Source organism: Rattus norvegicus (assembly GCF_036323735.1).
Source record: "Rattus norvegicus strain BN/NHsdMcwi chromosome Y unlocalized genomic scaffold, GRCr8 chrY_unlocalized_10, whole genome shotgun sequence".
Classification (NCBI taxonomy): Eukaryota; Metazoa; Chordata; class Mammalia; order Rodentia; family Muridae; genus Rattus; species Rattus norvegicus.
In genome coordinates this window covers 880026-902718 of record NW_026947368.1, presented here as the reverse complement: position 1 = coordinate 902718, position 22693 = coordinate 880026, and the positions used below count along the sequence as shown (strand labels likewise).

The 22693-nt window shown below is 36.0% G+C and overlaps 1 protein-coding gene across 7 annotated transcripts in view; it reads right to left on the bottom strand.

Annotated features, from left to right (window-relative positions):
• LOC134484566 (uncharacterized) overlaps positions 1 to 22693 on the bottom strand; it is a 130716-nt gene that overhangs the window by 45217 nt on the left and 62806 nt on the right. For 5 of the 7 annotated variants that reach the window (XM_063280692.1, XM_063280691.1, XM_063280695.1 and 2 more), the window contains 2 exons: positions 10467 to 10605; positions 9204 to 9334 (listed from right to left, as the gene is read on the bottom strand). In XM_063280692.1, coding sequence (XP_063136762.1) covers positions 9204 to 9334; positions 10467 to 10605 — 270 coding nt within the window. Of the gene's footprint in view, positions 1 to 100; positions 3493 to 9203; positions 9335 to 10466; positions 10606 to 11834; positions 19652 to 22693 lie in introns of those variants that run through there. The other 2 variants (XM_063280696.1, XM_063280697.1) reach the window with 2 other exon arrangements.

The window sequence follows — 22693 nt, the reverse complement described above, 5'->3', positions numbered from 1 at the left end:
AAAACTTGGATTTGAAATAAAGAAATAAATGATATAAATTCTCTGACTTCCAAGAACTATAATAACAGGGAATTCCAGATGTTTTTGGGAGGCTCCCAGCTTCTGTTACCCTTATATTGAAGGCTCAGATCAAGGCTGTCTCTTCAGCCATCCCATTCAATCTGTACCAATGACTCACTGAGCTTTCCCAAGGACCATGTATTTCTTCCTTTTTTTATATCAAGAAAGAAGGCCAGCATCCTTCTCCCCATCTCTGATCTCTTCATCCTCTTTGCTTTCACTCCAAAATGGCTGTTTACTCTGAATTAGAATTCAATTAGTAAACACTAGAGGTACTGAAGTGATATCTGATAGGGAGTTTCAGTCACAACAATACTTGTGACATCACAGAAGCTAGGGCTTTCCAGGTTACAAGAGATGTTTCAGGGAGGGCCTAATGATTATGTCATTGAGAAGTTCAATGGTATACCTGCTAAACAGCTTTCCTTACATAGACCAGATTCGAGGGTGCCCATTCCATGTATGTCTCCTGTGACACAGTGGAAACCTTTACATACTCCATCTCTCTTAAGCTAGAGATTTCTCTTTGATTTTTTAAGCAGTTACATGCTTGGGATGGAAAAAGTTAATAAGGGCCTTGGCATGGGTAGAAAAGTTTAAGGAACATCTAGTGTAGGAAGTTCTTCTAGATAATATTTTTATTCCCAGGTTCATTCCAGTGACATAGAGTTCAATTTTCTTGGTTATCTATGTATCACAAAGGCCAGTATTTTCCCTACAGTCCTGTAATTAAATGAATATTGTATTTTACTTTCTTATTGTAATTTCATTGACAGGGCATTTCATAAATATTCCTGAAAGTGTACTCAAATATATTGATTTCCAATTCCATTTTCTACAATGATTTGGCAACAAATTGTGCCTAGCTATAGACTGAGCATAATGGTGTAATTACTGTGTACTCACTTCAAATGATAAACTCCTAAATGCTTATTTCATCTAAAAATTACCAGACATCAGCAACACATGGACTATAGAATTCGGTTCTCTAGTCCCATTTGATATTAATTCTGTACTACCTATCTTCCTGTGTTCCCATGGCCAGACTTGAGGGTTTTGGATGTTTTAATATTATTCTTTCTTAAGTAAAAACCTTAGATACTGGAGGATAGGCAGGGAGAAGAATGGCATTACCACCAGTCAAACCTCAAATTCAATATGTTCATAATACAGGATGGAGTCCATTTGACATTGTCATTTCTGAATTCTACATTCTTTACCTAGTTGGGAAGATTCTATGTTAACATTCCACCTAACCACCTAGTTGTAGGAGCCACCAAAAGTATTATATATATATATATACATCTGCCACCAAAACGATATAAAATTGATGAAGCTAAGAAGTGCATACATTATGCCAGGAACAGATATAGACCTTTCCTGAGAGACACAGCTATAGTATGTGAAATACAGAGTTAAACGATAACGGCAAATTCTGTACTGAAAATGGACTTCTTGTTGGTAAATGTTGAGAAAGAATTACAAGATATGAATGGGGCTTTAATCCCCATAAGAACAATGACAATGAACGAAACCTTTCTGGTACTAAATCATCATTCAAGACTGCACATTACAGACCAATGGCTCCAATTCCATATGTAGCAGAGGATGGTCTTGGTGAGCAACAATGGAAGAAGAGGCCCTTGGTCCACCCTAGGTTTGATTCCCAGATCAACGGAATGTCAAGAGGCAGTAAGGGGGTTATAGAAAAAGGGAAAATGGACAGGTCAGGGCTCTTTTGGAGAGGAAACTGGGAAAGGAAATTATATTTGTAAAGAAAATATAGAAGTATCCAATTAAAAAAGCAATAAATTGCTTAAAAAATGATATAAGTAAAAGAAAAGAAAATTGTCAAGGAATCATACATATCGACCCAGAAATTTAAAGGGTACCTGTCAGTGAATTGTAATCAGAGTAATACTAGTGGAAAGACTGAGATGATGGTGTCTCAGCTAGATGCATATCTCTGTCCCAGATATCAGTGTCAGAAACAAAGTGCACTATAGGAATCCAAAGCAAGGAGGAATTTACACTGAGGAGAGGATACAATACTTGTCATCACTCCTTCCTTAGGAACTTTTTCTCATGGAAAAAAAAATAATGAAAGTCATCAGCTCTCAGAAAAACAACTGAACCCTTCCGAACCCCTGCCTTTTGGAATAAAGAAATTAATAATAAAAAATCTCTGATTTCCAGGAACCATAACCAGCAAGGAAATGCAGATGCTACTGAGAGGCTTTCACCTCCTAAATCCCATATGTGGAAGGTTCAGATCAAGGCGATGTGTTTAGTGTACCCTCACAACCCCTACACAGCACCCAGAGCTTTCCCATGTACCATGTATTTCTTCGATTTTTAAACTAAAACATTAGGCCAACTTCCTTCCCCCCATCTCTGATATCTACATCCTATTTGTTCTCCCTCCTAAGTAGCTGTTTAAACTACAATAAAGGCCAATTAAAAAACCTTAGAGGTACTAAAGGAATGTCTGAGAGGCAGCTGCAGTCACAACATTACTTTTGATATAACAGAAGAAGCTAGGGCTCTCTAGATTGCAAGAGATTTTTTAGAGACGGCCTAATGACGTTATCCCTGAGAATTGCCATGGCCTACCTGCTAAAAATCTTTCTTTATATTGACCAGATTCTGGGGTGCCCTTTCCAGGAGTGTCTCCTTTGACACAGTGGAAACATTTATGCAGAATATCTCTCTAATGCTAGAGAGTTCCCTTTGCTTTATGAGTGGTTACCTGCTCTGAATGGACAAAGTTATTCAGGGTCTTGGCATGTGTAGAAAATACCTAGTAACATGGGATGTAGGAGAGCCTTCTGGATAATTTTATTACCAGGTCCATTCCTGTGACAAACAGTTCAATTTCCTAAGTTCTATCTGTTTCCCAAAGGACATTGTTTCCCTACAGATATTAAAATGAGTGGATTATGTATTTCATTTTCTAATTGTTAATTCCTTGATAGGGGACTTTATAGGTATTCCTGAATGTGTACTCAATAATTCTGTTTTCCAAATCTAGTTTTTTGCAATGATTTTCGCAACAAAGCTGGCCAAGCTAAAGAGTGAATTTAATAGTGTAAATATTGTGTACCTACTTCAAATGATAAACGCCCAAATTTTTATTTAATGCAGAAATTACCTGACATCAGTAAATCAAAGGACAGCATGGACTATAGAAAGCAGTTCTGTAGTCACATTAGATATCATTTCTTTAATATCTACCTTCCTGTGTTCCAAGGGTGAGACTTCAGGCTTTTGGATGTTTTAAAATGATACTTTCTTCAAGCCAAACAATAGATACAGGATGATGGGAAGGGAGAAGAATGGCTTGAGTTCCATTAAAACCTCAACTTCAATAGGCTCAAAAGAACAGGAGGGAATATATTTGGTATTGTCATTTGTGGATACTCCATTCTTCACCTAGGAGCGCAGAATCCATATTAAAATTTCACATAATTTCCTAGATGTAGAAGCCACCAAATATATATATATATATATATATATATATATATATATATATATATATATGTAGAGAGACAGAGACAGAGACAGAGACAAGGATGGATAGATAACTAGATAGATAACTAGATAGATAGATAGATAGATAGATCAGCCACCAAAATTAGATATGATTAAGATTAATGAAGCTAAGAAGTACATGCTTCCAGGGACAGGTTATATATATTTCCTGAGAGACACAGCTAGAGCATGTTATTTACACAAGTGAATGCCAGTGGCAAACCAGAGAATTGTAAATGGACCTCTTCTTGGTAAATTTTGAGAAAGGATTACTAGAGCTGAAGATGCTCTACACCATCAGTAGAACAATGACAATGAACAAGAACATTCTGGTACTATACAGATATTCAAAGACTGTACATGGGCAAACCTATGGGTCCAAATGCATATGTAGCAGAGGATTGCATTGTTGGACACCAAAGGAAGGAGAGGCCCTTGGTTCTCCCTAGGTTTGACTCCCAGTTCAAGGAAATGTCGAGGGGAAGTAAGAGGGGTTTAAATGTAAAGGAAGGGAAACGTTCAGGTCTCTTATGGAGAGGATACTGGGAAAGGAAAAAAAACATTTAAAATGTAGATATAGAAATATCCAAAAAATATTAAAATTAACTTAAAAATTAAAAAAAAATCAAAGAAATATAAGTAAATAAAACTGCAAGGTAATCAGACATATTGATTCAGAAATCTAGAGGGACACTGTCAGGGAATGGTAGTCAGCATAACACTAGTGGAAAGAATGAGGTGATGAAGTTTCAAATAGAAGCGTTTCTCTCTCCCAAATATCAGTGTCAGACAGAAACTGTACTATAGGAATCCAAAGCTGGAGGAGATTACTCTGAGCTGAGCATACAATACTTGTCTTTCCCTTCCTCCATAGGTCTTTTTCCTTTTGGGGGAAAAAATAAAAGCCATGAGCTCTCAGAAAAAAAAAAAAACACTATACCTGTCCCAACACCTGACTTTTGGAATAATAAAATTAATGATAAAAAATCTCTGATTCCCAGGAACCATAACAAGCAAGGAAAACCAGATGCTACTGAGAGGTTCGCAATTCCTGAATCCCATATATGGAAGGCTCAGATCAAGGCTATGTGTTCAGTGAACCCTCACAACCCCTACACAGCACTCACTGTGCTTTCCCATGTACCACATATTTCATTTTTTTAAACTAAACAGAAGGCCAACATTCTTCTACTCATTTCTGTTATGTACATACTCTTTGTTCTCCCTCCCAAATGACTGTTTGTACTGAAATAAAGGCCATTTAGTATTCCCAAGATGTACTGCCGGAATATCTGTGATGCAGTTCCTTGTGACATCACAAAAGCTAGTGCTCTCCAGGGTACAAGAAATTTTTCAGGGAGGGCCAAATGATGATGTCACTGAGAACTGCCATGGCCTACCTGCTTTCCTTATATTGACCAGATTCAAGGGTGCCTTTTCCAGGAGAGTCTCCTGTGACACAGTGGTAACCTTTATGTACTATATCTCTCTACAGCTGGAAACTTCTCTTTTTTTCATCAGTGGTTACAGGCTCTTAACGGACCAAGTCAGTTAGGGGCTTGTATTGGGTAGAAAAGATCTAGGAACATGGGTTGTAGGAGATTCTTCTGGATAATAACTCTATTACCGGGTCCATTCCTGTTACAAACAGTTCAATTTTCTAGATTTTCCCTCTTTCTCAAAGGCCATTTTTTTTCTCTACAGGCATTTAACTGAGTGAATTTTGTATTTCATTTTCTAATTGTTCATTCCTTGATAGGGGACTTTATAGATATTCCTGTATGTGTACTCAAACATTCTGTTTACCAATTCTAGATCTTTGCAATGATTTTGGCAACAAAGGTGGCCAAGCTATAAAGTGAATTTGCAAGTGTAAATATTGTGTATCTACTTAAAATGATAAGCTATCAAATTTTTATTTTATGCATATACATAGCTGCCTGAGTAAATAAAAGGAGAGCAGGGACAATCGAAAATGTTTCTGTAGTCCCATTAGATATCATTTCTGTAATATGTACCTTCCTGTGTTCCAAAGGGTGATATTTCAGCATTTTGGATGTTTTAAAATGATTCTTTCTTCTGGCCAAAGATAAGATAAAGGAGGATTGACAGGGAGGGAAGAACTTGAGGTCCAGTGAAACCTCAACTTTAATAGGCTCATAAAAACAGGAGCGATTCTATTTGTCATTGGCATTTGTGGATTCTACATTCTTGACGTAGCTGCTCAGAATCCATGTTAAAATTCCACCTAATCTCATAGCTCTAGGAACCACCAAAAGTATATATATATATATATATATATATATATATATATATATATATATATATATATATATACACATATACATATATGTACATATATATACACATATACATATATATAATATATATATATATACACATATACATATATATATAATATATATATACACATATACATATACATACATATATATATATATATATATATATATATATATATATATAATCAGCCACCAAAACTAGATAAGATTGATGAACCTAAGAAGCACATTCTGTCAGGAACCAGATATAGATCTTCCCTAAGGGACACACCTAGAGCATGTCAAATACAGAAGTGAATGTGCTGTTGCAAAAATATAAAAATAAAAAAGTAGTCTTTTACCCCGCTTACACTGTCACCATAGTTTCCCAAGCCTCTGCTAGATATCTTGGTTGAATACAGCCCTACTCCTCATCTTCCCAGTGTCTCTTACTGCCACACACATTCTTACTCAAATCCTCACATAAAAGAACACACAACAAAATAATCTTTGACCCAATTGATAAGATATAATAGCCCACTTAAGCATACCAAGCCTGGTACCATCCATACCTTTGGAACATTAATAACAACAAGTAAATAAACAGAGCAGAATCTTAACTTCACCTGCTATGGCTTCTCACCTCTCCTCTTCCTGTCTCTCCTTTTTCCTCTAGTCTCTTCTACTTCCTTCAAACTTCTTTCCTGCCCATTCTTCCTTCCTCCAATGATAGGCCTCCTTCTTTCCTGGACCCGCCCCTCACCTGTACTTCACAAATTTAATGGGAAAGTGGTTTTGGAGAATTCACCTGAGTTCTGAATACAGGACAAGGCACCTGTCCTTAGAGCAGTGGATTAGCATCAAAATACAGATAACTTCAGTGTAAACAATGTTTCCCCCTTTTTGTCCAGTTAAACAGACTTTTAATTTACATATCAATTGAGTAAGATTATTACCATTCAACAATTTTAAAGCATTTGATATACTCAACACCCAGTCTGTCACTATATCAGTTAGAAATAACATTTAGTTCTTCATTTCAGCTTCAGAAAGGCTTAAAATCTATATTATGTCTTGGCTAGATTGTATACTATCTGATAACTATCCGAAAAATATGTATATCCAGAGTTATACGGCCTGATAAGCAACGAGACTATAATCAGTCTCCAACCGTGCCAGAAATCTGAGAAAGACCAATATCTATACACATAGGAAGCCTAAGACCACTTCTAGTACTGAGAGGTTGTAGAGACACATTTCCACTAGCACAGTCCACTGTTAGCAACATGTGAGTGGGATACTTTCTAAACTTTTCAGTGTTTCTTCCTAAATATTGACTTTAAAATGCATTTAGCATAATAAATATTGAGGAGGATGGAGGGAGGAAACTGAAAGGGAGGGGAGGTAGGGAAGGGAGTGGGCTTTGGAGGAATTAGTTATAGGGAAAGCAGGGAAAAGAGAATGGAAATCACAAGTTTGGGGTGCACATCTCAAGGAAGATCCAGAGAACTGGGAAAGGCGAGTCCCCAGGATGTCTATTGGGGTGACTGTAGCAGTGAGGGTACAGATCCTTAATTTGCCAATTCTGTAGCCAGGAATGACCCACAGTGATGTGACAAGGAAAAAAACCCACCCATTAAACCTTCAATCCAAAGTTAACACAGCCTACAAGATCTTCAGAGACAAAGATAGAAACAGTAGACATGGAAGGAATGTCCAACCAATGGTTATTACAGATTGAGACCTACCGCATGAGCAATCACCTATCTCTGATACATTAAAGATACTCTATCATGCTTGCACACAGATTCCTAGTATAACTTTCCTCTCTGTGACTCCACCCTATACCTGAGAGAAACAAGTGTAAAGATTCACCACCAAACATTAGCTGGAGCTTGGGGAGTCTTTAAAAAAACAGGTGAAGAATCAAGGCCCAGATAATATGAGGGACTTCACAGAAAGACCAATAGAATCAACTCATGGGGACTCTTGGGGTTTTTCAAAGACTGAACCACCAACCAGAGAGTGAATATGGACTGAGCCTGAGCCACCAGGACATAGGTAGGAAATGTATAGCTTTGTCTTTTTATGGGTTCCCCTGACAATGGGTGTTGGCGTACCTTGAAGATGGAGCACCGATCTTGGGATGTAAAATGAGTAAATAAATGAATGAATTTTAAAGAAACAGATGTCCCATCTACATACAACATGTTTTGGGGAAACCCAATTCTAGTTGTTCGGTACCCACATGAAGACAAAGCCTGTGGACTGCCTATATCCTTAGAGGCCATAATCCTTTTCATTCTGTTCTTCCATCTGTGTCCCCAAGCACCACCCCTGGTATGGCTAATGGATGTCTGCTTCTGTCTGAGTCAGCAGCTTAGTGGAGTGTCTCAGAGGGAAGCCATGTTAGACTCCTTTCTCCAAGCATAACAGAGTGTCAGTAATAGTGTCAGGGATTGGTGCTCATCCCTGGGATGGGTCTCGATCTGCACTAACCATTGGTTGATATTTCCTCACTCTCTGTTCTATGCACGGCGCCTTCATTTCTTGTGGTCAGAATAAATTTTGGGTCAAAAGTAGGTGTCTTTATCACTCCATTTGGTTTGCTCTCTGGCTACCGGAGATTGCTTCTTCAGGTCCATATCACTGAGGCTGTGAGTCTCAACTAAGGAAACACCCATTGATTCATGGGCATCTTTTACCCCAGCTCTCTGCCTCTTTCTGGATATGACCTCTACCTCCTCAACCCATTCATCTAGGCTGCTGTGTCTGTCCTCACTAGCAGATGGTGTGATCACAGAGACTAGATATGCAAGGTGAGGAGATACCCGAGGGTTCCCCTCCTGCTCAGAGGAGAAAAGGCTGGGAGAAGGATTGTGAGAGGGGTGAACTGGAGGGGGCAGTGTGCAGCATGTAAAGTGAATAAATAAACAAATAACTGAAAATAACTAAGTCTACTTGAAGGTAAGAAGAAGGTGTGTGTGTGTAAGTAAGTAAGTAAACTCGAATGTAAGAGCAGTGTGTGTGTGTGTGTGTGTGTGTGTGAGTGTGAGTGTGTGTGGCTGTGTATGTATTTGTGTGTGTATGATATATATATATATACATATATACAAATACATATATACATATATATACATATATATATATACATATATATATATATATATATATATGAAGTTAAGAACAGGTGGGTGTATGTTTAATATTAAATTATCACATTTGAGAAAACAGTAGTCTATGCAGAAGACAGGACAATTTAGTCACTATATTTACAAAAAATGGTGTTTGCTGCAGATGAATGAATGATTCGGTGATTAATAGCATTACCTGTTCTTCCAGAGAACCCGTTGACAGCTCACAAGTGGCTGTAATTTCAGCATCACGGAACCTCACACCTTCTTCAACCTCCTGGACAGTAGGCATGCATGTGTTGCACATGTGAACAAGCATATGTACAACTAAAAGTATAAAAACAGAAGAGCAGTTCCTGCTTGACATAATTTGATTTTCGTGAATATTCATAGTAATGATCACAGTCAAATAAATACTTTATTGTTCTATAGTGCAATCAAAACCACTAAAAGGTAATGATCACATAAGTCACTTAAAATCTATTTATTTAAAAAATTGCAATAAAAATTTGCAGAAATGAAATTAAAATTTTATTAATATACGAATTAAAAAACATTAATATTTTCATATAGAGCTGAAAATAATACTTTACACATATTTCTTTGGCTTGTATAAATATTGCAGTTTGTGGTTAATTTGCTGCTGGTTTTTGTAGGAGTTCTTTTCCAGGTATTAGCCCATAAACTCTATAAACTCATGAAGAATACACTACAGGAACGTAGGCTCTATTGTGTTGAATCCAGGAAGGTTGCTACATGTTTTCCTTCTTGTCTGATCAATTTTCTCTACGTACATTACAAGGATATTTTTGTTCATGGATTCTTCCACTTTTGTCAAGCTGATAGCTGATAGCTGATTACTGGAGAATATTTAATTTTTGAAGATCATTTTTGAAGATATTTCCTAATGTCTGCACTATCAATGATATAGATTTTCAAATGTGTGGCCAAAGGAACAGCTATCAAGGGACTAAACATGACTTTTAACTAGTGTTGCTTTATCTTTTTGAAAGAAGTAATCGGAAAGGGATGCTGTTTGTTTTAAGGGACTCTGGGGGGAAAACAGGAAGGAGGACAGCATTTGAGACATAAATAAATTAAAAAAATAAATAAATACAAAAAATAAAGAAGAATTCAAACTATACAGGAAAAACCGATTTAATTGCTAGGAAACAGTATGGTTTTATGTCGTGTCCTAATTCCTGAATTTTTATACTTTAAGCAATCTAATGACTAATTCTCAAAAATCAGAAAATTGAAAAAAAATTGTTACAAGTAACACAGTAGGTTTACCAAATCATAACAACAATGTTTCTAGAACTGTACACTTTCTATGCCCATATCCAATCCAGAAATCCAGTTAACATTTACTTATTACATATCTTAAGTCATTCAGTTTTGTGATAATTCATTACTATTTTTATCTTCTGTGACCACACCTTTGAAGATAACTACTTACCTTCCAAGAATGTCTCTGAATTTGGATTTGCCCAGTAGTTTTCCTCTTTTAGGTTGAGATTATATGTACTTGACACAGATACCACAAAGTGTTTCTTGCTTCGCTTATCGCAGTTAAGCATTAGGAGGATATCTGTCATCTTAACAAGAACCAAATATAGAGCAATGAAATTATTTTAAATTATTTTCCTTTCATATTTAAAATATTTTAATGTATTTTCTTTTGTATTTCCTTTTAAAGTAATAGAAGTTAAAAGAGAATTACTTAATGCCTATGGAAAGACTGTGTGTCTCTTCAATACTTTATGCATTGCTTTCAACATCTCGTCATTTTTTTACCAACATTTTGACCTGAATGGTCCTTACTCCATGTAAGTAGACTCAGAACAATGAGTCTGAGGAGAATATAATTACTGTCTTTCTGTATGGGTGACTCATGCCTAAAACAATACTGTAGTTTTGGTGTCATGGTAATTTGTCAATGTCTTCAATATTTTCAGCACACTTAAATGGAATTTTATTTTTGTTTCATTATACTCATAAAGACTCAAGATTCTAATTTTATATTATTTTATTTTACTGTTGAATAGCAACCTGAATCTAATTATATAACTCTAGCTGACTTTTATATTTGTATTCGGTCACTTGTAAACCCACTTCAGTTCCTGTATGTGAATGCATATTTGTATGTGTGTGTGTAAGTGCATGTGTGTATGTGTGTGTGTGCGTGTGTGTGTGTGTGTGTGTGTGTGTGTGTACGTGTGTGTGTGTTTATCTGAAACTATGATATTGATGTTGAGAATCACCTGGCTGAAATTCTTTTCCACAGCCCTTTTAGAAATCAAAAAGTGGAGGAAAGACTACTCCTGTTCCAAAATAATAGACACTGGGTGAACAAAACTGAAGTATGGACTGATCAAATGGTACACAAAGCAGAGGTTAACAATTCACTCTCCTGAGAACTAATTAGCAGTTCCAGTCCAATGCAAAGAATTTACATGTACTGAGGAATATGGAATTGTATCATAACGAGCTGAGATCATGTACAAACAATTTCTGAAAGATTTCCAAATAGCTAAGAATGGATACAGAGAATTTTCAAGACCCTGAGACATTAACATGTGGTTTAAACTCTGTCCAGAGGAAACCACTTAAGTACAGGATTAATCTACTAAAGTAATTTAGTAGCAAGCATACTTTACAATTGTTTGCAATTAAGCATGGTGGTGAATAAAGAGAACACTTTAAAAAAAGGTATGTTTCTTAAAGTTTGTTTCAAGACAGCAAGAAAAAGCACAGTTATTATTTTTTTTCTTTCTTTCACAGACTTTGCACCTTTTTGAAAGAGCACTTTGGGATCCTTTATTACCTATTTATTATCAGAACCTTCTTCAGACCCAGAGTTCTTTTCAGTCCTGTCTTGACTTCTTCGTACTTTAAGCAAAGATGATGGGTTCAGCATGGATATCACTGTGGTATGGAAGATGACCAATAATTTTTCAACTCCCTGTGGGTGGTTAGATTTGGATCTCAAGTAGTTTTTTCCCAACCCTACAAGGCAACCTATTCCCCATGAAACAATTGCCTTGTGGGAACATACCTCACTACTCATTTGGGCTTCAGAATGAAGCAGGGCCATACAGTGGACAAAGGCCATGGCTGGCAATAGGCAGCACTCAATTATACAAAAAGTGTGAAGAAAAACGTCTGTGTGGCACATCCCTCCTGAGAGATTCCTCAGATCTCACTTTCAAGGCTCTCCATATATTGGGTATGACAGAACTAGTGTAACCAATTTTCAGGATACATAAGTTCATCAGAAAAATGTACATGGGGGTGTGTAGAGATGGACTAGTGCAGATAACAAAGGCAATGAGAGCAGGATGAGGGTTGACAGGAGGAAGCATTCTCCAGGTACCTCAAACTTCTTGGCGATTGAAAAGCATTTGACAGACAAGTCCTTTTCCTGCCACAAAGAGCAATTGACACAATTAACACTCATCTCCTGGAAGACAGAGCATTAAGCCATTAGAAGGATTCTTGCAGATAAGAGATATTGATTTTTTAATACTTTTAGACACTCAGTTACATCAGAGTCAAAGTCTTTCTCTGTAGTCACAAAAATCAAAGCTTAGAAGTGATTTATTCTCACAGATTTTCATATCTAATACTTTCTCTCTTAACACCAGGAGATTTTCCAAAGTGTGTTAAGCATTGAGTCAAGTGTCCAAATATTTACAAAGCTGGTGCAAACTTGTAGTCTTTGCACTAATGCTGTTCAGGCAGAAATTTTCCCATGGGTGAGTTCAGTTTCACATGCTCTATAAGCAATCATTGAAATTAAGGAAAAGAAAACCTTGACTGTATCTCAACTTTTTCCCCATTCTAATCAGTAACTAGTTATAAATGTTATGCAGAAAAATAGATCAACCTACTTATTTCTATGCTTTCGTATTGCCACAGGTATAGTCTCTCCAACCACCATGTGTGTGTGTTGGGCCCTGATTATTCTCTGATTGCTATTATGAATATTCAAACCCACACAATAAAGGTATAAATTCCTCAAGACCCATTATTTTTGAAGATAATGCAAAATCAAATAATCATTTGATAAATAAATGATAACTGGTTTTAATACATAGAATTAAAGGCAAGGCACATATTGATATCTACACAGTAAGGAGGTCATCAGAGAAGCTTTTTAAGATGTGTAAAGTGAGACATGGAAGTGAAGAATGATCAACCAAACAACACCATACCCCTTCGTGCCACAACCTTCAATATGACAGATGGTATTTGTAACTTACTAATTAACGTCTCTTTATAGAACATGTTTTTTAGCAGGAGTATCACTGCATAGGCGTTAAATTTCTATTTTCTTAATATTTTTCGTGATATTCTATCAACCAGACTTTTGATTTAAATAAAGAAAAAAAAGAATAAAAGATGTATTGTCTTGATATGTAGTCCGGGATAACCTGAAATTCCTAATTTCTCTGTCTCAGTCTCTTGAATGTGAGTATTCTAAGAACAGGATATGGTGCCTGACTTGATAGAAATTCCTTCCTATTCTTTAATCTCAACATCATAGAATTCGAACAAACTACCTGTATTTCTGTACACATAGTATTTATACAGTTTATCCCTCTTTGCTCATTTTTGCATATGGCACCTGTGGTGTGATTGCTTGGTTACTTTCATGGAAAATTGTTCATTTCCAGCAGAGCCTAGTCTGTTTTCAAATATCTACCTTTTCTTCTCTCTATAGTTACACTCTGTTTCTCACAATGTCACTGCTAAAGTAGCTGTTAGCACTGTGGTGGTGACTACTTTTCATCTTGTTCACATTGTTGCCTTATATTGAGACTGAGTATGGACTGCAAAGTTCTTATCATTATGTTTACCATCCTTACCAATATCTGAGCACTCATGTAATGAGGAACTCCAGTGCTAAGCGTACTTTGGTTCCTTGGGGATTCTGCCTGTCCCTTCCCATTATATCTTCTGAAGTTCAGTCTCATGTCCCTCAAATATTGGAATGTGGCAAACTCATTTTTCTCACACTCTGATAACTTTTCCCTTCAAATGAGATGTCCTTTCCTGTTTTGTGGAGTGTATATGTCTTTGCTGATGTTTGGGTTTTCTTGACAAAAAATATACCACTTTTTCCTGACAAGTGTAGAGTAGGAGATATCACCAGCCTCTTAGGTTCTCTCTCTATTCACTTGATATAATGAAATGTCAGAGGTATGTGAGTAGATCAGCACATGGTTAATCCACAAATCAAATGTGATCTTCAGTATTTCCAAATTTTAGATAAATAAACATGTTATCTATGTTTATAAATACCATATAAGACACACACACACACACACATACACACACTCACACACACACTTGTATGCCTATATATTCATGCAGAGACAGAGACACAGAAAACACAATAGAAAAAAGCACGTAGAGGTTGTACATGAATTAAAATGTTAGCATAAGCAACAATGAAGGATAACAGTATTTGTTTACATCCTGCTTCACCATTTGATCACTTATAAACACGGCTAAGAAAAAAAGCATTCCCCATGAGTTTACTTCTGTATGAATAAGTTAATTTCCCAAATCACTTAAGTTGATCAGGTGTGGAATGCTTGTCAGCTACATGGGTCATTAGCTTGTGTGCATGTCTAGCCACAAACATTTTAGATTTACATTTGGGTACACGCTATTTTGGGGAATTTCTCACCACAATACATAATTTTCGTTTCTGTTCAATAATTGATCACTAGATTAATTTTCTATTTGGGTTAATGAAAAAACACAGCTCTCCAAAACAACAAAAACAACAAAAACAACAAAAAAAGAAAAACAATACACGATTTTCTTGTGGGGGCAGGGGACATAGTCAGGTATAATACTTTATTAGATCTATTAGATTGATCTGACCCATTCATACAAAAGTTATAAAAATCTAAGTGTAGAGAACATAGGGTAGACTTAAAGCTCTGACAGTTATGAAGCGAGAGTGCTGTTGAACATACTTGACCATTCAGTGGACTCTGTTCTTGTAGAAAAAAAAATGCTGGAATGCATAGGATTCTATTGTTATGCATTTCACACTTATTTTAATGTAGTGTAAATATTTGTCCATATTAAAATAAAAGAAACAAAAAACAAAAACAAATAAACAGCCTTCCCACAGCGAACACAGAGAATGACTATATTTTTAATATGAAATATTTTTAAAGCAACTTACTTTTCATTAGTAATTTCTGTATTTGTATAGTTAGCTCTCTAGTTAGAGAGTGAGGCCTTTCATCTCCCAGGTAAATTTCCAGAATATTAACTCAAGAACTAGAATGTTGTATTTACATTTGGATTTGTGCAATAAAAATGACTCACGAGAAATCCTGAGGTTTCATAAAAGAAAACTTACTAAAGCTAAAAGCACACATTGCACCTGACATGATAATAGTAGGATATTTCAACACCCCATCCTCATCACTGGAGAGATCTTGGAAACAGAAATTAAACAGAGATGTAGAGAACATAATAGAAGTTATGAACCAAATGGATTTAACAGATAATTATAGAACATTCCATCCTAAAATATAAGGATATACATTCTTCTCATAACGTCAGGGAACCTTCTTCAAAATTGACCACACAATCGGTCCCTCAGCAGACCTCAACTGATACAGGAAGATAGAAATAATCCCATGCATTCTATAAGATCACCACACACTAAGACTTTTCTTCAACAATAACAATAATGTCAGAATGCTCACGTATACATGGAAGTTGAAAAATGCTTTACTCCATGACAAACTGGTCAAGGAAGAAATAAGGATAGAAATTAAAGACTTCTTAGAACTTAATGAAAATGAAGACACAACATTCCCAAACATATGTGACACAATGAAAGCAGAGCTAAAAATAAAAACTTATAGATCTGAGTTCTTGCGAAAAGAAACAGGAAAGAGCATATATCAGGAGCTTGATAGCACATGTAAAAGCTCTAGAACAAAAAGAACTAAATAAACCCAAGGGGGGTAGAAAGCAGGAAATAAAACTCAGAGATGAAATCAATGAAGCAGAAATGAAAAGGACCATACAAAGAATCAACAAAACCAGGAGCTGTTTCTTTGACAAAAACAATAAGATAGATAAACCCTTAGCTAAACCAACCAGAGGTAAAATAGACTGTATCGAAATTCACAAAATCAGAAAAGAAAAGGGAGACATAACAAGGGAATCTGAAGAAAGTAAAAAAAAAAAAAAAACAAACAAAAAAACATCAGATTCTACTATAAAAGCCTATATTCAACAAAACTACAAAATCTGGAGGAATGGACAATTTCGAAGACAGATACCAGGTAGCAAAGTTAAAACAGGAACAAATAAACTATCTAAAGAACCCCATAACTCCTAAAGAAATAGAAGCAGATATTGAAAGTCTCCCAACCAAACAGAGCCCAAGTAGAGATGGTTCAGTGCAGAATTTTATCAGACCTTCTTAGAAGACCTCATACAAATATTATCCAAACTCTTCCACAAAATTGAAACAGACAGAGAACTACCACATTCCTTACATGAATCCACAATTACTCTTATACTTAACCCACACAAAGACTCAGCACAGAAAGAGAACTTCAGACCAATATCCCTTATGAATATTGATGAAAAATACGTATAACATTCTTGCAAACCGAATCTAAGAACACATCAAAAAAATCATCCATCATGATCAAGTAGACTTGAACCCAGGGATGGAAGCATGGTTTAATATAGTAAAATCCATGAATGTAATCCATCATGTAAACAAACTCAAAATTAAAGAGCACATGAACATTTCATTAGATGGTGTGAAAGCATTTGACAAAATTCAACAATCCTTGTGGATAAAAATCCTGGAAAAATCAAGAAATGAAGGCTCATATCAAAACATAGTGTGGGGCTGGGGATTTAGCTCAGTGGTAGAGCGCTTACCTAGGAAGTGCAAGGCCCGGGGTTCTTTCCCCAGCTCTGAAAAAAAGAACCAAAAAAAAAAAAAAATACATAGTGTAAGAAATATACAGCATACCTGTTGCTAACATCAAACTAAATGGAAAGAAATTTGAAGCATTCACACTAAAACCAGGAACTAGACAAGGCTGCCCAACTCTCCCCTACTCATTCTAAACAAGACTCCATGCCATAGTCAGAGAAATCAGACAGCATAAGGGGTTCAACCAGATACAAATTGGAAGAGAAGATATCAAAATATCACTATTTGCAGATGATATGATTGTATATACTTAAGTGACCCCAAAAGTTCCACCAGAGAATTTCTCAACCTGATAAATAACTACAGTAAAGTGTCAGGGTATAAAATTACCTCAAACATACCAGTATCCTTCCACTCCTCAATGGATAAACACGCTGAGAAAAATAATGAAATCACACACTCCACAATAGTCCCAAATAATATAAAATAACTTGGTGTTAGTTGAAACAAGCAAATGAATGATCTCTATGACAATAAGTTCAAGTATCTGAAGGAAGGAATTGAGGAAGATCTCAGAACATAGAAAGAGATTCCTTGCTCATGTATTGACAGGATTAATTTAGTAAAGATGACTATTTTGCCAAAAGCAATGTACAGATTCAATGTAATCTCCATCAAAATTCCTACTCACTTCTTTAATAAAGCTAGAAAGAGAAATTTGCAAATTCATTCCGAATAAGAAAAAAGCCATGTAGCTAAAACTATCCTCAACAAAAAAAGAACTTCTGGGGGAATCATCACCCCTGAACTCAAGCAGTATTACAGAGCAATAGTGATAAAAAAAAAACTGCATGGTATTGGTAAAGAGACAGATGGATAGACCAGTGGAATAGAATTGAAGACCAAGTAATGAACCCACACACCCTATCGTTTGATATTTGGCAAAGGAGATAAAACCATCCAAATGAAGAAACATAGCATTTTCCAGAAATAGTGCTGGTTCAACTGGAAGTCAGCATGTAGAAGAATGAAAATAATCCCAATTTTATGACCAAGTACAAAGCTTAAGTACAAGTTAATCAAGGACTTACACATAAAACCAGATACACTCAAACTAATGGAAGAAAAGGTGGGGAAGAATCTTGGACACATGGGCATTGGAGAACATTTCCTGAGTAAAACACTAGTGACTTATGCTTTAATATCAAGAATTGACAAATAGGAGATCATAAAACAGCAAAGCTTCTGTAAGGCAAAAGACACTGTCATTAGGATAAAACTGCAACCAACGGATTGGAAAAGATTTTTGCCAATCCTATATCTGACAGTGGATAATATCCAAAATATACAAAGAACTTAAGAAGTTAGACTCTAGAAAGCAAAAATACCCTATTAAAAATGGGGTAGAGTGAGTTACAAGACATTCTCAGCTGAAGGTTTTCAACTGGTCAAAAAACACCTAAATAAATTTTCAACATTCTTAGTCATCAGGGAAATTCAATCAAAACAAATCTGAGATTCCACCTCACAGCAGTCAGAATGGGTAAGATATAAATCTGAGGTGACAGCAGATGCTGGCAAGGATGTGGAGAAAGAGGAACACTCCTCCATTGTTGGTGGGATTACAGACTGGTACAACCCTTTTGAAAATCATCTGAAGTTTCCTCAGAAAAATGGACATTCCATTACCTGAGTACCCAGTAATACGTCTCTTGGCCATATAACCAAAAGATGTTCCAACATACAACAGTGCAATATAGTCGAATATGTTCATAGCAGCCTTATTTAAAATAGTCAGAAGCTGGAAAGAACCCAGATGCCCTTCAAGAAAGGAATGGATACAGAAAATGTGGTACATCTACACAGTAGAATATTACTCAGCTATCAAAACAATGACTTCATGAAATTTATAGGCAAATAGAATAAACTAGAAAATATCATCCTACATGAGGTTATTCTATCAAAGAAAAACATACTTGGTATGCATTCATTGGTAAGTAGATATTATCCAAAAAGCTTGAATTACCCATCGTGCAATACACAGACCACATGAAACTCAAGAAGGATGATTAAAATGCAGATGCTTCACTCCTTCTTTAAAAGGGGAAACAAAATACCCATGGGAGGGGATAAGGAGGCAAAGTTTAGAACTGAGATTGAAGGACCTGCCGTTCAGAGCCTGGCTCACATGTAGCCCATACATATACAGTCACCAAAACTAGATAAGATGTATGAAGCTAAGAAGTGCAGGCTGACGATAACTGGATATTTATCTCTCCTGAGTGACACAGCCAGAATATGTCAAATACAGAGGCAAATGGCAACAGCAAACCACTGAACCAAATCAGACCCCAGTTGGAGGAATTAGGGAAAGGATTGAAAGAACTGAAGTTAATAATAACAATCTCAACCAAACAGAGCTTCCAGAGACGAAATTTCCAACAGCAAGACTATACATGGCCTGACCCATGGTTCCAACTGCATGTGGCAAAGGATGGTCTTGTTGAGAAACAATGGAATGAGAAACAATTTTTTTTCGGACAATGTTGTACCCCCAGTGTAGGAGAATGTGGGGAGGTGTAGGGAGGCTGTGAGTGAGAGGTGAACTCCCTTATAGAAGGGTAGGGGGAAGGGTTAAGGGGCTTGTGGACTGGAAACCTGGAAAAGGGAATAACATTCGAAATGTAAACAGGAAATATCCAACACTGAGAGAGAGAAAGAGTGAGAGAGAGAGAGAGAGGGAGAGAGAGAGAGAGAGAGAGAGAGAGAGAGAGAGAGAGAGAGAGAGAGAGAGGAGGAAGAATAAGAGGAAGAATAAGAGGAAGAATAAGAGGAAGAATAAGAGGAAGAAGAAGAAGAAGAAGAAGAAGAAGAAGAAGAAGAAGAAGAAGAAGAAGAAGAAGAAGAAGAAGAAGAAGAAGAGGAAGAGGAAGAGGAAGAGGAAGAGGAAGAGGAAGAGGAAGAGGAAGAGGAAGAGGAAGAGGAAGAGGAAGAGGAAGAGGAAGAAGAAGAAGAAGAAGAAGAAGAAGGAATTGAAAGAGAAAGAAAAATAAACTTCCATACTTCCCCATTTCCTCTCTTCCTCAGCTGTTGTTTAGGCAGTCATGTTAGTGAGATGCTATAAGTGTAATTTCTGGTGTTACTTTGGAACACCATCTCATAGTATACTTTAATCTCTTACAATCTTCTTTCCCCTCTTCTGTAATGTTCCTCAGCCTTGAATCAAGTGACGTTTTATAGATAGATGCATTGAGACTGCACCTGAAATTTCTGTCCTGCATTTTGAAAGGCTGGGATTTTTACTGTGATCTTTGTTGCAGAGACTGTAATTAATTCTGTATATAAGGACACATGACTTTGATTGATGTTAGGTATGATACTGGCTTAAGTAAGTAAGGGACTGTATATACTCCCCCATAGTCACAGCTGCAATAGCCTTATATATGTGGCTAAATTACCAGTACCATCCATGTTCATTGAACAGGACTTAAGCAAAATTAGAGAACTGTTGGCTATCACCAAGCTATTTATGCCACTGCACTGCCCTTATGTTTATCCTGTCATGTTGATCATTGTGTTTTACAGGTATGATGTGAACAATCACTTGAAACTGACAAGACTGGTGATTGTAATTATATGATATACTAGAAATTAGACCCGTGCCCGGCATATCTTTCTCTTTAATAGTTACTTTCTGATACTCAGGAGAATGTAAAAGTTAAATTTAGTCTTAAACTAACAAAAGGAAATTAAACTTTTCCTGCTATAGAGCATTTTTTAAATTAAGCAAAATAAATATTTACTTGATGTTGGGGAAATATAATTTAATAGTATAATCCAAACACCTTTTAAGTGATTAAAAGTCACATGTAGTTGGTAGCTGTCATACTTTGTAAAATTGGCATCAGGATTGTAAAGATGAAATATTCTCTGCTTTATGCAAATACATAGGAATAATGAACAAAATTATGTACCAAGCTTCATGCTTTAGGTAAATAATTGCATTTATTCAATTGTATATAAGATTATATAATATTAGCTAGGTTTCAAGTGCATAATAATTATGATTAAATTATTAATTAAATATTAAAATAAGCATACTTGGGTTACCAAGTAAAATGGAAAATAAAATATATTAGAATAACCAAAAATATTTATTAAAAGCAAAATGATGAAAATATTGTTTACATAAAAGCAGCCTGGAGCTATATGTCACCTTAAAGTTTTATAGTGTGTTCCAGTGTGGTGTCCCAGCAGATAAAATTTCATGCCTTGAAAAACCAAGAACCTAAATTTGATACCTACACATATATGTTTTGAAGACTTCAATATTCACCACAACACCTGCACACATAAAAGGCTACACAGAATATTAATAATGAGACTAATGAGAACAGTAATAATAAGAAAAAGAAAAAAAACTATAGGAACATTTTAAATAAATAATATATTGTATTGGTCTCAAAATAGGAAATTAAACACATTTTCTTAGTACATTAACTATTCAAAGGAAAACTAACTGGCTTTTACTTCATTCTATATGAAAGCAAAAACACATGAGATCGATTGTGCAGAGGACAGAAACAGACACTTATCCAAGGTTCTATAAGAAAAATTGGAAAGATCTACTGTATAATATTAACATATTTAATCAAACACATCTTACAATGATAAAGGAAAGAAAACTGGAAAAAATAATGGCTGAGTGTAGTCTCAGGACCAAGAATGTGCCAAGATGTCTCAAATACAAAGACACCAGAAATACATGAGAAAATGATAAATAGATTGATTTTATTATGGAATAAGTATTGTAATATTAGCTTAGTGGTTAAGAGCACTTATACTCTTAAGAGCAAACACATTCAGTTTCCAACATCCACGAAGCCACTTGCAACCAGCTGTAAAAGCAGCTCCAGGGGATCTGACATCTCCTGGTCTCCCCAGGTGCCTGTGTCCATGTGCACAAATCTATTCATACGCATTCACACATAACAGATCATTCAAATAAAAAAGATTCATGAATGTATTTTCTGCACATATTATGAATAGTAAGCATTCTACATATGCAAACACAATTGCTACAATATAATAAGAAAGAAGACAATTCGCAAATAGTATGAAGAGTAAATTAAGGATTAAAGCTTACACAGTTCAGTAAGGATAAAATGTTAAACTTCACTATTGAATTGCAATATGAATGTTAAAAAAATCTAGCATTTGAATTTATGAGTAAAACTATTTTATAAATTATTTTATTTAAATACATTCCTTCCATTGTACAATCTCCTTGTCCCCTCACACAGTTACTCATCCCATTCCACCTCTTCCTTCCCTGACTCCAAGACGATGTTCCCCAGATTCTGCCAGGCCCCATAATCCCTGGGGCCTCAAAACTCTCAAGGATTAGGCCAGACCAGGCAGTGCTCAGCTATACATGTGTCAGGGCATCAGAACAGATAGTGTATGCTGCCTGGTTGGTGGCTCAGTGTCTGGGAGATATCAACGGTCCAGAATAGTTGAGACTGCTGGTCTTCCTATAGAGGTTGCCCCCCACTTCAACTTCGTCAATCCTTCCCCTAATCCAACAACTGACAGAAATCAGAGACTGATACCGTTTTAAAATATATGTATCATTTAATTTTGAATGGTATACTATGGGTTCTTTCACAAAAAATTGATAGCATTATGTATTTATTATAGTCTTCAGAGATGGAAATTTGGCAGTATTTATACAAGTATTTCATTAC